This window comes from Anomalospiza imberbis, chromosome 1 (genome assembly GCF_031753505.1).
Source record: "Anomalospiza imberbis isolate Cuckoo-Finch-1a 21T00152 chromosome 1, ASM3175350v1, whole genome shotgun sequence".
In the NCBI taxonomy this organism is placed as follows: Eukaryota; Metazoa; Chordata; class Aves; order Passeriformes; family Viduidae; genus Anomalospiza; species Anomalospiza imberbis.
Genome location: NC_089681.1, coordinates 90,710,305 through 90,725,641, shown reverse-complemented (window position 1 = coordinate 90,725,641; position 15,337 = coordinate 90,710,305). Strand labels below are relative to the sequence as shown.

At 38.0% G+C, this 15,337-nt stretch overlaps 1 protein-coding gene across 1 annotated transcript in view; it reads left to right on the top strand.

The window, feature by feature from the left end:
• Positions 1–15,337, top strand: part of KIF13A (kinesin family member 13A) — a 106,032-nt gene that overhangs the window by 71,441 nt on the left and 19,254 nt on the right. Inside the window, exons 15-25 of the mRNA XM_068199817.1 lie at positions 223–309; positions 415–581; positions 5,461–5,671; positions 10,126–10,288; positions 10,897–11,037; positions 12,662–12,811; positions 12,968–13,132; positions 13,698–13,871; positions 14,403–14,554; positions 14,668–14,800; positions 14,893–15,039. Of these exons, the coding sequence (XP_068055918.1) occupies positions 223–309; positions 415–581; positions 5,461–5,671; positions 10,126–10,288; positions 10,897–11,037; positions 12,662–12,811; positions 12,968–13,132; positions 13,698–13,871; positions 14,403–14,554; positions 14,668–14,800; positions 14,893–15,039 (1,690 nt within the window). The remainder of the gene's footprint in view (positions 1–222; positions 310–414; positions 582–5,460; positions 5,672–10,125; positions 10,289–10,896; positions 11,038–12,661; positions 12,812–12,967; positions 13,133–13,697; positions 13,872–14,402; positions 14,555–14,667; positions 14,801–14,892; positions 15,040–15,337) is intronic.

Sequence of the window (15,337 nt, the reverse complement as noted above, 5' to 3'; positions counted from 1 at the left end):
TGTCTGTATGTTTACTGAAGAGCTGTACCGGCCAAAGCCAGAGGGGAAAGGTGCTAATTCTGACGATAGAAATCAGACCAGTCACTTTCCCACTGATCCTTTCATTAGAACCTAGCTGGTTTGGTACCATATGATACAAGTGACTGTCAGTAGATGGGAGAAACAGCAGCTTTGAATCTTTTATATTCAGGATTTCACCGGAGTTGTATTTTTTTCTTTCAGATCCTGTGTAAATGGTGCACTGGTATGTTCTGCCACTCAGTTATGGCATGGAGATAGAATATTATGGGGTAACAACCACTTTTTTAGGTAATAGTTGGTGTTTATATTCCACCCATTTAACGTTCAGCCTATTTTTTCCTTTCATGGTTCTAGATAATTTTTTTTATAAACTGAATTTCCATCTTTACTCAGAATCAATTTACCAAAGAGGAAACGTCGAGATTGGCTGAAAGACCTTGAGAAAGAAACTTCCTTAGGAGAGCATGATCTGGATGCAGCTAGTGAAGCTTCTTCAGAACCAGACTACAACTATGAGTTTGCACAAATGGAAGTTATTATGAAGACACTGAATAGCAATGGTAAGGCAACTGTCAGATAAAAATGTTCTTTCGGATTGTGTAGCAAATTCAGCCTGGAACTCAATTTCTTGGTAAAACAAGCAATACACTTGTTCCAGGGCTATTTGGAGGATTTTTAGGATAAGATATTATACAGAAACAATGTTAAGTGTGTGCAAATATATATATATATATGTATATGTATGTGTGTGTGTGTGTAAAAAAAATATGTGCACCTAGGTATAAATACACACACAGGTTAGTAGTTGGTTTGTGCCCTGACACGATTTTATCTGTGCCTCTGCTCTCTTATAGTGCAGCTGAGTTGTAACCATATGCCTGTCAAATGATCATCGAAGTGTACTAAGTTCTTGGTTTTGCAAGTTACTGTAGAAAAAAGGGGTGCACCATATATGGCTCAGTTAGTTTCATCCTCCTTTTTGTATCAAATGTTACTGACACTATTTTAACCTTATTAAAAAAAAATGAAATTATAACAAAGCAATAAGCAAATGCCAACTTGCTTTTTCACTCTTGATCACTCTCAATATTTCATTTAATCTTTGTTAAAACAAATGGTGATGCTTTTTTGGAACAACACAATAAGATACAATATAGATAAAATAATGGTATGGTGTATATAAAACAATATGGCTTTTTCATGATTTCCAGAAGGCAGGTCATAGTTCATGTGATACAATAGAGTATAAAGAAATGCTGAAAAACTTGGTAAACTACAAATGCTTTGTACAGGTGTTTTAAATACACAAAATCAGAGAGGCAAATACCTTGGAGTTTGGTCCCTGATCAAGAAGACACAGTAGATGGTGGTTCATTGCTTTCTGTTCTCCTTTCTTCATCTCTTAACAGTATTTCCATTTTTTGCTTTGGTTTGCATGTTGAAATACAGCATTTACTTTTTATTTCGCCTCCTCTTATTGTTTTACTTTGTCTTTTTTGCCATTGAGTATAGTATGATGGTTTCATATGTTTGATACAGCAATACTTTGCAGGTTTTTTACAGTTTAATTTTTAATGAGGTTGCTTGTGTGAATTACAGGATCAGGTCACTTAAATTGATATGAAATTGCTGTTTGATAACAGAAATAATCTCATTATGGTTCACTCATACCAGGAGATGAATTTCAGATGAATCTGCCATCATGGTGGTCTTCAGTCTTGTCATCCCTTGTGAAGATTCTGGTGCCCGTTTTAAGGCCTCAAACCATCCCGTATCTGTGCCAAAACTGGGACAAAGGTTTTTAACTCAATTGGCTTGTGCATGAGGCTGCTGGAAAAGTCTGAAAGCATTAATTGATGCTTGATCTGCTTGTTACTAACTGGAGATTTGACTCAAGTGTATCAGTCTGTAATGAGTCAGTGTTTTTTGAACAGGGGGTCGGTCACATTTTTGGTTTTCATGTGTTATCCAGCTGATTGAAACGATTGTTCACAACATTCCAAGTGTCTTTACGTTTTAGTTCAGTAAGCATTTCTGATTGTGGTCCAGACCGGGTTTTATTTTGGTTGGTTGCTTTCTGTGTCTTGGTCAAGAACAGTTTCAGACCTTGCTGTTTCTTAAAGCTCTTTCTTCCCTATTGCAGAACAAGTGTTTGTAGTCATACATGTCGCACTGTTTCAGAAGGGTCATATCCCAGTTTCTGTTGCTTCTGCTCACTCCCACACAGGTGTTGCTTAACTAAATTGGAGTAGTTAGTGATAATAAAATGCTGACAAAACAAGTGACTGTGAGGATCATAGCCTGCTCTTTTGATTTGAAGTTAGATAAACAGAACCTAGCAGCACTTTCTCAGTGGTATAGCTAAAGTACCTTTTTTCTCACAGGCTTTCAGTTTGTTGTGTAAGTGAAGCAGTTTTGTTACAGTACCATTTATTTATTTATTCTTCCTTAAAAAGAAAAATAGATGTGAGTAAGGAGGAAGAAATAACTAAATGACTGAAGAATGTTAATTCTATTACACATATTCTCTGGGGAGGTCCTAAGAGGGGAATGAAGAGGTATTTTAAAAATTTGATTAGATAATTATTTTATAATCTTGTATAGATACAGCCCAAAAGTAAGAGGGTTTGGTTTTCCTTTGTTTTGGTTTTTGGATTCTTCCCTCCCCCTGGATTTGTTTGAGAATTATAATCCTCTTTAAATAAATATCCTGGCTTCTCCAGGGTGCAAACACATTTGTTTTTATGGCATGTAACCAGTACAACAGTGTCACAGACGCCATCCGGCTCCAAAGAACCTCTGAGGAAAATACGTAACTTTGAAAAATGCTGTAAAGAAAACATCCCGATTCTTTCCTTCCTTCAGCATGTTAACTTTCTTTGTGGGATTCTGTCAGATCAGCTTTGTACTGCTAATTTGTGATGCTGGTCAAACACAGAATGCATCAAAGAAGTTTACTTTATTCTTGTATACTGTGCAGCGGTTAAGTAAACAATATGATTAAGTTAGGCAGCTTCTTATTTTAGCAAACAAAACTGTTACAGTTCAGGGAGAGGATTTTCATAAAACTTAGCAAAGCAGCCTGTGTCATAACCCTTTTCTAGCTTGCTTAGACAAATATACATGCAAGAAATGTTAGGGAATTTATTCAGCATCAGTGTGACTGGATTAACAAATTCCAGATGTGAATTAAGTGACATTGTAACAAGGTAATAAATGCTGTTCATCCTATGAAGAAAATTGATCTTTATATTCTGTGTTAGTAGTGTATGATTTTGCAGGGGATTAACTGCACATGAATATTTTTTCCAGGGTCATTGAACTCTTGTCATATAAATATGTAAAAGTTTGGGACTTGGAACTTCTAACGCTGTATGGAATTTGCTGTGTATTTGGCAGGCACTGGGTAGAATCTTCCTTAATTTATTTGACTTTGCATGAGGAATCCAAAGTTGCAGAACATAGTGTTTAAATTTAATTTAAACACTGTTGTAGCTCTTTTGAATTGTAAAAAATCTTGACTGTTTATTTCTTCAAATTCTACCTAGATAGTTTATAACTCACACCACATTTTTTTTCCTGTGACAGCCTTAAAGGTTTTCTTAGTAAACTCTTTCAAAAGCTATATTAAAAAGTTTTCTACGACTGTGAACTTACCTTTTGCATTACAAGACAAGCATAATCCACCTTTTTTTTTTTTTCCAAGCAGTGCAGGATTATCTTGCAATTGGAAAGTTTTATACTAGGTTCTTGCATCTTGTTCCAAATACTTATCATGGTGTAATTTGATCCTATGGTTGTTGTGATCCTGTAAATCTTAAGTGGCTGAAAAGTTTACTTTTATTAAAAAAATCTGCTTCTTGAACTCATAGCTGCTCTTTGAGCCATTTCAGAAAGTCTCATCTTAATGAGTCAGCCTTAGATTAATTTCCTGTATTTGCAAACAGAATGGAGGGATTTTAATTTCTTCCATGTCTCTATCATCTGCGTAATACCTGATTTTCTCAAACATTCTTATAAATAACTAAAATTGGTTTGGGGAATTATGCAGCAAAGCATGGTATTATCTGGAGGAGTTAGGAGAATCATGATGGTGCAGATGAACATTAATAACTTGGTTTGTAGTCCAGGATTTTAGAACTTGGTTCAGTCAGGGTTTTTTGTTGCACTGTTTAAAAGCTAATAATAGCTAACTTCTTTCTGAGAATGTCATGTACTAAAAAGTAATATTTCTAGTTATTTTAAGACACTTATGAATCACTAGTTTGCTATTTGGTTGCTATTTATACTGACTGATTTTTAACATTGTGCTTTATAATTACCATTGTGGTGGTATTTATGATGCCTTTGTGTGAAGCCAGTGATTTCTTCCATGAATAAGGCCAGGGCCACAGAAGCAAGTGTTTGCAAAAAGCAAAGAGAAGATGGTTTATAACTAAATCACACAGATGTGTTTTTTGGTTTTGTGGGGTTTTTTTGAATGGCACACCTCTAGTCACAAAATAGGACAGTGTACTTAAATCTAGGTTTATTTTTCTCCCTCCTTTGCAATAGCCTGGCATCCCTAAAAGTTGCAGCAGCTCTTTTTTTTTTTTTTTTTTTTTTTAATTTTTAGTTTAATAATGAAATGGAAGAGGTATCACAAACATTTTAAAGCTGAAGTTCTTTGCATTTGAAAATCTTGGCATGTCATAGAGCTGCAGTATTGCTTCCTCTAACATTCAGGCACTCCAGCTTTGGAACTCCTATCCCTTCCTCTAGCTGATTGACACAATCTAGCTGATTGACACAAGCAGTTTTTTCAGGATAGAATATCCAAACAGATATTTGTTCTGTGTTGATACCGAGATGAAATGTGGTTTGCAAAGCTAAATGTAGAAGGCCCCCCCGGACATATTTCGTCTGCCTCAGTGCTGTGCAGCACATTAGTGCAGTGTGATGCGTGACCAGTCATTTGTTTGTCTCGGTTTTCATCTGCAGCTCTCCAACGTGTATCATTCTCTGCCAAAACGGAGAAAGTACATTGCTTTTTACTTCCTTAAGTTGTTTCCTCCTCTGGTTAACATAATCTTCCCTTGTGTTTTGCTTTGTTTTCTTATTAATTTGTTTCCTTTTCCATCCATTTGTTTTTTCCTACTGGGATTCTGGAATATATTATAACTACACAGCACTTAAATGTGCAATAGGCAAGGGTCTTAACCATTGTTCCAGTCTTTTGCATGCTATTTGTTTTTTTAAATTTTAGTTTGGATTTATCTACTTAATGCAATATTTAATAATTTGGATTCTGTTTTGGGATGCAATTTGTGTTTGCAGACTCTGGGGTATGTTGATTGCTGTTACCAGCTAAAGAATGGGTGTCTCATAATGCTTAAATGGCATTTTCTCATGTTTTCTGGGATTTTTTTTCCTCTTTTTTTCTCCTTCCCTTCTTTTTAGACCCAGTACAAAATGTGGTCCAGATCTTGGAGAAGCAGTACTTGGAGGAGAAGCGGAGCGCTCTGGAGGAGCAGCGGGTGATGTATGAGCGCGAGTTGGAGCTGCTGCGGCAGCAGCTCTCCCCCGAAAGGCAGCACCAGCATGGCAGCGACAGGCTCTCCTACACTGCTCAGGCTGCACAGCAGAAAGTGAATCTCTGGACAGAGGAGAGGTGAGAATACCAGAGTTAAAACAGAGTAGTAAGAAATGGTGAAAGATGTGGCTGGAACCTTGCATCCAAAATCAGTAATGCTTTTTGTGGAGTTGATGTGCAGAATAAGATCTGCACTTCCACCAAAGCATTAGCATTTTGTTTAGGTTGAATTGTGATGTTTAACATGTGGAAGATTTAACACACAAAAGACATAAAAAATTTAGCTTTTTTTGAGCAGGACGGTTTTCTGTGGTTTGCTTTTTGTTTGTTTGTTTTGTTTTTTTTTTTTTTTAGACTTGAAAGCTGCTTATTAAATGTTTGGTTTAGCAATTAATGTTTTAGTTCATGAAAAAAAGAAAAGAATAATGCAGAAAGGTAAATTTGTCAACTAAGACTAAAGAGTCCAGTAAGGAGTATTGTGTTTTGCAGGTATACAATGAGAGCAGTAGTATTTTGCGATCAAAAAACCATAAAAATAAAGAGAATGGGGAACCGTGTATGTTTGTACGTATGTGTTTCTAAACGTAAGCCCAGCTTTAGCAGAGAATTGCTCTCGTTGAGCTGCTTAGGGAGTTAAAGGCTTGCCATGAGGTGAATCGGCCTCTTTGCAAAGGAATAACAGGCACCTGAATGCAGCCTTCGTGAAAGACCATCATGAGTTTTGTGGGAGCAGTTGAAATGCAGTCTAGGAAGATGTGAGAAGAGTGTCTGCATTTTGACAATGGAAGAAGCTTGCTCTTGGTGTCATTGAGGAGAGAAGGATGCCAGCTCCATGGAGAGAAGTGCAAGGGGCAGCAACCGAGATGATTTAAGTTTTCTGAATACCAGTGAGTATTCTGTCATGGGGCTAATTTAGCAGGAAGAATGCCTAGATGTTCTAACAGGTTTCTTGTAAATTTATTTTTTCTGTTTCTTTTAAAACAGAAGCTTCCTTATTCACTCAGTGGTTGTTTTTCTATATGTAGTGAGTTTGCGTGCTCTTTTTTATGTAATTATTTTTTGCTTTATTCTTCACCATTAAAAAACCAAATCAATTTACAAGAGGGATCTAAACCAAGATAGTGAAGATTGTTTTGCAGCTTTAAGTTAAGAGTGTCAGAAATAGAACAGAACAGATCTTGGTTTAGTTTTTGTGCAAGATTTTGTTTTGTAATTTCTGCCCAGTTCAGCCTGGGAAAAAAACCTAAAGAAATAGCTAATTGTTGACCAATGATGACTAGAATGTTTATCATGGCAAGTGTAGGGAGAAGCAGTTCTATGATTCAACATTAATTAAAATAATTGTTTGCCCCTGTAAAAGCTAAAAACAGAATTGTTGGCATCTGAATGTAAAATGTCACAGAGTCATGGTTGGGATTTTCAGACTCTTTTAGGGCTGCATAAGGAGTGCAGAGTGAGAAATGTGTTAGCTGGAGGCCTTTGTATTTAGAACTGCTTTGAGCACAGCAAGGTCCTCAAGAAATCATTGATAACAAACTGCAGCAGCAGAGAAGAGAACTGGGCTTACTGGTAGTGGAGGCAGTACCTCTAGAAAGATGCAGCAGAAGGGAAAAGGGAGTAGCAAAAAACTTGCCCGTCCTTGGGAGCTGCGAAGAGAAAAATGGTAATTGATTTGCTTAAGATTACCCACCATAACTAAGTAACCACAAAAAAGAGAATCTGGAGTGATATCAAGGCTAAGTGTTCCATCAGCTTTCATTTCTCAGTAGTTGTTAGATCTTTCTGAGGAGGAGCTGTGCTTTGAGCAAGAAGTTTTGCCTCTGAATTTCATGGGGGAATGCTTTACTCTGTAGAACTGTTGAACGGCTGGCTTGAAGCCTGTACTTTGCATTGTAAAGAAAACGAGAATGGATTCTCTTTGGAACAATTCATGAGCAGTCTGATAATGTTTTGGTGATACTGCCATTGAATAAGCAGTTTTCTGGAAGAACTCATTATCAGTTTCCTGTCCTTCAGAAGATCGTCTTAGATATACTTTTTATTTATTTGTAGTTCTAGAAGAGGTTTTGTCTGCTGAAAAAAGAGGGAAAAAATCATCTTAAAGAAGAAACCAGGAAAAAAAAATCTTTGAGTGGTTTCTGCTGTAAAAGCATGGCAACATGTTGCTGAGAGGATGTTTACCAGCCAACTGGCCAGAGGTCAATAAATCCTGGGAAAAATGGGAAGACTGGATGTGAAAAATGTGCAAAAGTTCAAAGAGTCTGGATTGCAGGGTATTTGATTGGTGCAGTTTTAGCTGTGTCTCTGTTGCTGTTGCAAATGAAGCTGAGCTCTACTGGATCAGCCAGCAAAATTAATTTGATAGGTATCAGATGTAGGCATGTGGCTGGCTGTATCTGTCAGATCAGTTGGAACACATTGCACAGAGGTTATTCCCATTTTCTGTTGACTGTGAAAGGACACATGATACCTGGCCTGGTGTTAAATCCTGTTGGCATAAAGTTAACCCATTGTAACTTTGAACAAATTTTATTTGTTGGGGAGGTGGTGTGTCAGTTGTTTCTCCTTGTCTGGCTTAAATGATTATTTCAGGATTCATGTTCAATGAGTATTTGCTTCAGTTAATACCCTAGTGGAGCTTGTCATATGTTTAATGTAGTGAGAATTAAAAAATCCTTTTTTTTTTTTTTCCCTTAACTTTCTGGAAGGGTTGTGGCACAGCTGTATGCAGAAAAACACAACTGTTATAAGAACTGCCCATAATAATTGGTTGAGTTACTTGTAAGTTTGCCTTACAGTCTTAAACCATTCCTTTCTCAAGAACCTAGCTAATATTGGTGTGGGAGCCTCCCAAAAAGCTTTCCAGATGCTGGTGTCCCAGATTAAGGAAGTGACTGGCTGTAGCTGGATCCAATAGCTCTCACAGCCCTTACATACAGATAAAAGCCGCCTTCTGTTTCCCAAGTTAGGCAGTTGTTTTACAGTGACTGTAGGTGTAGTGCACTCTCAGTATCAAATACTTTCTTGTGATTAAATTTTGACTACCTTAATTTGCTATGTGAATCCAGAATTATAGCTCACTGTGGAATGTGTCACTCTCATGGTCTGGAATTGCTTATTTAATTTTGATAGCCTGGATAACAGAAGCAAGAAGCAGGAAAAGGAATTTTCCATCTAATGCTGGGAGGAGATATGGAGGAAGTTGCTAAAAATTCTCTGACAGTAGCAGTTATGTCAAACCCAATAAAACCCACCACTGTTGCAAACCTAGGCTGGGTAGGGGAGAGAGACAAAGCTCTATGTTTTAGCATGTTGAAGGCACTAAAATTCAGGGGTGCTTGCTAATACTACTGGTTGTTTACCACTTTGGTTGTAGTATCAGGGGACTGTCAGAGTGCAGTTTGAATTATCCATTCCTTGGGATGTTTTGGAAAAAGAAAACCACTCAGCTAGAATTCCGTTGGTGACTGAGAGTCGTGTTAGCAGCAGGCAAACTTTGGCTGTATTCATAGGAAGACCCTTGTTCCTCCTACAGTTGTGTATAATTTAAGGTGTTTCATAGACATGAGAAGTGTATGTGCTTAACATGTACCATATTTCAGTAGGACTTAGCAGAAAGGCTAAAAAACTCATACAGGGGAGAGCTGGTGACTGAAATATCCGAAGTTTGATCTTGAGTTTTATAAAGTGATGAGACACAGTAAGTGCTGTTGAGATTACAAAGAAAGGCAGAATGAACTTTGCTCGGAGGATAATCATGATCATTTAAAAAGGTAATTTAAAGATGAGAATCCCAGGTGAGGGCATATCTTAGTACACAGGTGTATGTGTAGTGTGTGTCATAGCAGGTTTGCCAGGTGTTGCGTTAGAGTAGATTTGCTCAGACAGGCCTGAGAAACCTCTTTGGAATTTGTCCAGAAACTGAGAGCACAGGCTTTAACCTGTGCTCATCCATCTGTTACTTAAAAGATACCTTGGGTAAATAGGATTTAAGTGGTTTTTATTTATATTTTTTTAATGAGTACGCTTGAGTAAGTGGGGGGAGGTCTGTGGTCACTGCAAATCCCTTGGAGTGATACAGAGCTGTGGCCTGCAGTGAATGCAGGTTCTAACATTCTGGTCTGAGGAAGAGCAGGTTTTATCAAGATGAAATCTAGCATGTTGGGACTGGTAGATTCTTTGGAACAGGACTCCAGATTAAACGCAAAGACAGCTGCAATTATTTCATTTCTTGAAAATTTGAAATGTCCTCAGGGCTTTAAACAAATCATCACTGTACCAGCTCCTGTATACTATTTTATTTGGGCATCACCGTACTAGACGTGCCGCAACAGTAATTTGTTTGTTTAATATGTGATCACTGCTTTCCCTCAATAAAATTTTGTGAGTGTTTTGTGTTCACTGGCACAGTGCTACTCAGCATTTCCTCTTAAACTTGTTTCAGAAAAGTCTTTGTTAGCACCTGTATTTGCAGCTTTCCAATAATAGAAATAGGTTTCTGTGTATTTTTCATGTTACCTACTGCACCACAGGGATGAATTGTTTCGACAGAGCCTGGCTAAACTTCGAGAGCAAATAGTAAAGGCAAATACTCTGGTGAGAGAAGCAAACTTCTTAGCAGAAGAAATGAGTAAGCTAACAGATTATCAAGTAACACTTCAGATCCCTGCTGAAAACCTCAGTGCCAACAAAAAGGTAATGATAACAAAGAATGCCGGAAAATGTAGCTTTGTGGCTAAACTTTGTAGAGCTTGAGCCAATAAAATGTTACTTTTGTTAGATTATGCATCAACAAAATAGAAGTGCTACCTGATTAATGTAAGTAATTAATAAAAATGGCAACAGAGCATTAAGTATGGCTCTTGCTGTTTTTAAGTATATGAATCACCATATGTGCAATGCATATGAACAGAAATATATGTTCCTGTAGAACCTGCATTTTAGTTATGTCTGCAGAAATAATTAGGTTTTGTTACAGTTTCCTACATTTTTATGTCTTAAAGGGTTTTACAGTGCTGCTGTAAATACGATAGCAATTAGGATAATATGCTTGTCCTAAGGGCTTTGATTGATTGTGTTAATGTTCCTATGGGAATGGTCATGTTTGAGAAAGATAAAGAGATCTGGATGCTCAGAGATGTGTATAGGCCATGCCGTGTCTGAGGACAGAAGTAGCATGACTGGCATGCAGAGTGAAGCTGCATGTTCTGTATTTTATTCCTTTCTAGGAATGCAGTTTGAGTGAAGAGTTAAAATACATACATCCACATTTGCTGCATTGATTGTTCTTTCTTCTGATTTAGAGGGGTGCAATAGTAAGCGAGCCTGCAATTCAAGTGAGAAGAAAAGGAAAAGGTACTCAAGTGTGGACTATTGAGAAACTGGAGAACAAATTGATTGACATGAGAGACCTCTATCAAGAATGGAAGGAGAAAATTCCTGAGGTAATTTATCTATTTTTAAAATGGATCAAGAATTGAGTTTGTTTTCTTTATATTCCTTTCAATATGTTATAGACAGCAAGTGCAATGACATTGTATATAAAATAATAGGGTATTATATTAAAAAAAAACCCAAAAAAACAAACCAAACCAAACAAAAACCCAGAACAAAACCAGTATGACTAATACTAAATATTCAGAATCCCCATGCATAATAAAACACAGGTATGTCCTATCTCACTTATGTTTTCAGATGTTAATTGTGCTGGTGTCAGATATAATTGTGCTGAGACTCACAATGCCACTACGAGCATATGTTTACATGGCATGCAGATGACCACCAGCTCTGAAAAGAAGCAGCAAGCTGCATTAGAAATAAAATTATTTAATGTGTCAAAGCTAACAAGGATGCTGCTTAAGGTGCAGAACATACTAGTGGGATAAAACTTGATTTTAAGCTATGAAATATTCTTTAATTTCATTTGTATATTTCCCAGCCTTAAAGCAGGGAAGAAATCAATTGAAGATACTTAGTCTACATCAGCATTTCTGTCAAAACCAAGTGGTGTTTTGTGAGAATTTAAGTAGCACATTAGCCTTGGCAGATAAGCATGAGATTTGCCAAAAACTTGCTTGTTTACTAGAAAGAGATGTGATATTTGGTATTCCAGAAGACATCATCTAAGTATCCAGGTAGAAGTGCATAGGAAATATTTCTTATTGTCTTGTGGCTGTTAGGAAGCACCTAAATTACTTGTATCAAGAATCATTCTTAAATATGTTTGAACAACTCTTGTGCCTTTGTTACATGCTTTGGACGGGACAATGGGAATCTCTAAAATCATAACACAGGGGAGGTCAAGCACTTCATCTGTGCCCATTGAAGACAACGATGATTTTACTGCTGACTTTAGTAAGAACTGATAGCACATATTTGAATACATTGTCTGCCTGAGCCAGGATCATTCTTTCCATGACCTATGTCTTCCATAATGCATGTGTTCTATGTGCTACATAGAAACACGTAGGTCAAATGCATGTGTTGAAGACAGAAGAGGAGAGGAAGGGAGGGAACTAACAAATTCACTGAGGAGTGCATATCATGCTAGGAATCTGCATGAATTCTTTGTGGCTGTATGGGGAATGCTGCAGGTGTGATCTCAGCTCTATGGGAGTCATAGGAACACATGTTGACTTAAGTAGGAATCATCCTGCACCTTCCCTTTGCCCTTGTAGTGGTAGCCAGCAGCCAGAGCAGCACAACCTGAGGATGGTTTGACCTCTTGTTTAAGAAGTATAAACAGCGCAGAAAAGGTGTAGCATCTTGAAATCAATGGCTGCTGTGATTGCTCATGGTAAAGTCTGCTTTGCCTTGACATTGCAAAAATATACGGGTCATCTTATTATATCCCGTAGTAAAGAAAGGATTGTATAATGTCTCATCTTAAAGATTTCATTTCAAATTTGTAATATGATTCTAGTCTCTTTCTGCCTGTGTGACAGGAAGGAACAAAGATGGGTAGTGGAGTCATTTTTGAGCCACGACCTTTTAATACTATGAGGTTATTTGATCTCCTGTTTTCACACTGGTGGTTTTGTGACATATCTTTCATTTTCTCTAAAACAGATAAGGAAGCTGATTGGCAAGAGAGGTGATCCTTTCTACGAAGCGCAGGAGAACCACAACTTGATCGGCGTCGCCAACGTGTTTCTGGAGTGCCTTTTCTACGACGTGAAGCTGCAGTACGCTGTGCCCATCATCAGCCAGCAGGGCGAGGTAGGGCTGGGCTGGGCGTGCTGAGAGCTCCTGCAGGACTCTTGGTGCTCCTTGTGCACCAGGGGTTTAGCGAGCAAATGGTGCCTGCTGTCTTGTTCCCCGGTGAATAAGTGTTTTTCAAGTGGCCTTGTATGTTCTCTGTGTAATTGCCTTCAGGTGGCAGGGCGGCTGCATGTTGAAGTAATGCGTGTCACTGGGTCTGTCCCAGAACGTGTGGTAGAAGGAGATGACTCGTCTGAGAACTCCAGTGAGAGTGGAAGTCTGGAAGTCATGGATAACAACGGAGAAATTATTCACAGAGCGAAAAAGCTCTCCTGTAGGGTGAGTGAGAACAGCTGATGAAGTTTACAGTTTTGAGTCACTGTAACTATGTAGCCAGTCTGATGTAAAGTACTAGGCTATGTAGACTATTGCTTGCTGAAAAGTCTCTGACAGGACTCCTCTTGTTCCAGTTCAGGGTAGGCCAGTCAGTGGTTTCCAGTGGCTCATTTAATTTGTTTTAGTTTCCAGTAGATGCAAATCCGCACCATAAATACTGGTGTTCCAAGGACAATCCTTTACAGACACAGAAGGGGAAACAGTTTTTCCCTGTAACTATCTCCTGTAGTTTGATCATCTAATGTGATCAAGAATATCTAAGGGTGGTGTATGGATTTAATTTCTTCTGTGATGAAGCATTTAATTCTCCACTCCAGCTTATCATCTTCCTCAAATGAAACATACACATGGGTGAAGTCCTTACGTCTACGTTTCTGGATATGCAAAATCAGATTTTCTGAATGGGAATATCCTTACTGTCCTTTAAAACTTCTTGGCTGTTGATGTTCAATTTGCAGATGAAGAAGAAACTGTCATATTCCTGACAACATCTGTTTTGTCTCCTCAGGTAAAAATAAAAGAAGCAACCGGACTGCCACCTAATCTCTCCAACTTTGTCTTTTGTCAATACACATTTTGGGATCAATGTGAGTCAACAGTAGCAGCACCAGTGGTAGATCCAGATGTGCCTTCACCTCAGAGCAAAGATGCTCATTTTACAGTGACCTTCTCTCACTGTAAGGTAAATATTTCTGTTACGAAATACTGTTACCAGGAGGACTGTATGTTTGAGAGAAACTGTTTAGAGTCTGAACCTTGTTTTGCTGGGGGAAGAAGGAGGGAGTCAAGTAATATAACTAATGACTTTTAACTATGCGTAAGAATGCCTTAATATTTCACTTCATTACTTCTTCAGATTGTAGCAAAAGGAAAGGATCTTTTGATTAGGGATCTTTTAAATTCAGATGTTACCTTTAATATGTGGAGAAATCTATCATTTATATAATGACAGCTGATTATATACTTGTTTGGTAAATTCAGTAGCTTAAAAGAAATCACTGGAGCTGAGACATCACTTTTATGATGAAATGTGGTCTGCAGGAGCATGAATCGCTGAGATTTTTACAACTTTCATGTCCAGAGTCGAGCTTTGTGATGCAAACTGTATGGTTGATCAGACCGGAAGTTAGTTGTTTGATGTGTCCTTACAAGCAAGTTGAGGAGATGCAATTATTTATTATGGTTGAATGTGATTTGTTTTTCTCTTTGTCAGGACTATGTGGTGAATGTCACAGAGGAGTTTTTGGAGTTCATTTCAGAAGGAGCTCTTGCTATTGAAGTGTGGGGTCACAGATGTACTGGCAATGGCAGCTCTGTTTGGGAAGTTGATTCCCTTCATGCAAAGACTAGAACACTGAGAGACAGGTACAAATGAATTACAAATTAATGCTTCCATCAACTTCCTAAAAGTTTTGTAAGACCAGCTGTGCGCAAATACTTTGAGGCAGCCATAAGTTTTTATGGGGTTGTCTTTTTAGATGGAATGAAGTAACTCGAAGAATAGAAATGTGGATTTCCATACAGGAATTGAATGAGATGGGTGAATACACTGCAGTTGAACTCCATCAGGCAAAAGATGTAAACACAGGGGGAATTTTCCAGCTTAGGCAGGTGTGTATCATTTCCTTGCCATCTTATTCATGTTTAAATTCCTTTTAAAATTTTATTCTTAGTTTCTTTCTCCCTCTCAATTTCTTGCTTAGGGTCATTCCCGCAGAGTTCAGGTGACAGTGAAACCTGTGCAGCATTCAGGAACATTGCCTCTCATGGTAGAAGCAATTCTTTCAGTCTCTGTAGGTGGGGTGACTGCCAGATCAACCAAACTGCAAAGGGGCTTGGACAGCTACCAGGTAAGGCAGTTCATTTCTCAGTTTGGTGTGATTCTGCTGTTCTTGACCCAGCCCAACACGATTCCAAAAGGGACCTTAGCACACTGGTACCTGATTTGCAGTTTTACACATGCTTGAGGTTAATACAAGTAATGTGAGCTTGTGGTGCTAAAGCTGCCTTTTTTTGCTTATAACTCAATGTATGACTGATAAAGTACTGAGTATGGCAGGACAGAAGGAATATGGGAATTGTTTTTACATTTGTGTGTAGAGGTGATTAATACTGGATTCCTAGTGCTATTAGTTTCCCTCCCTTCCA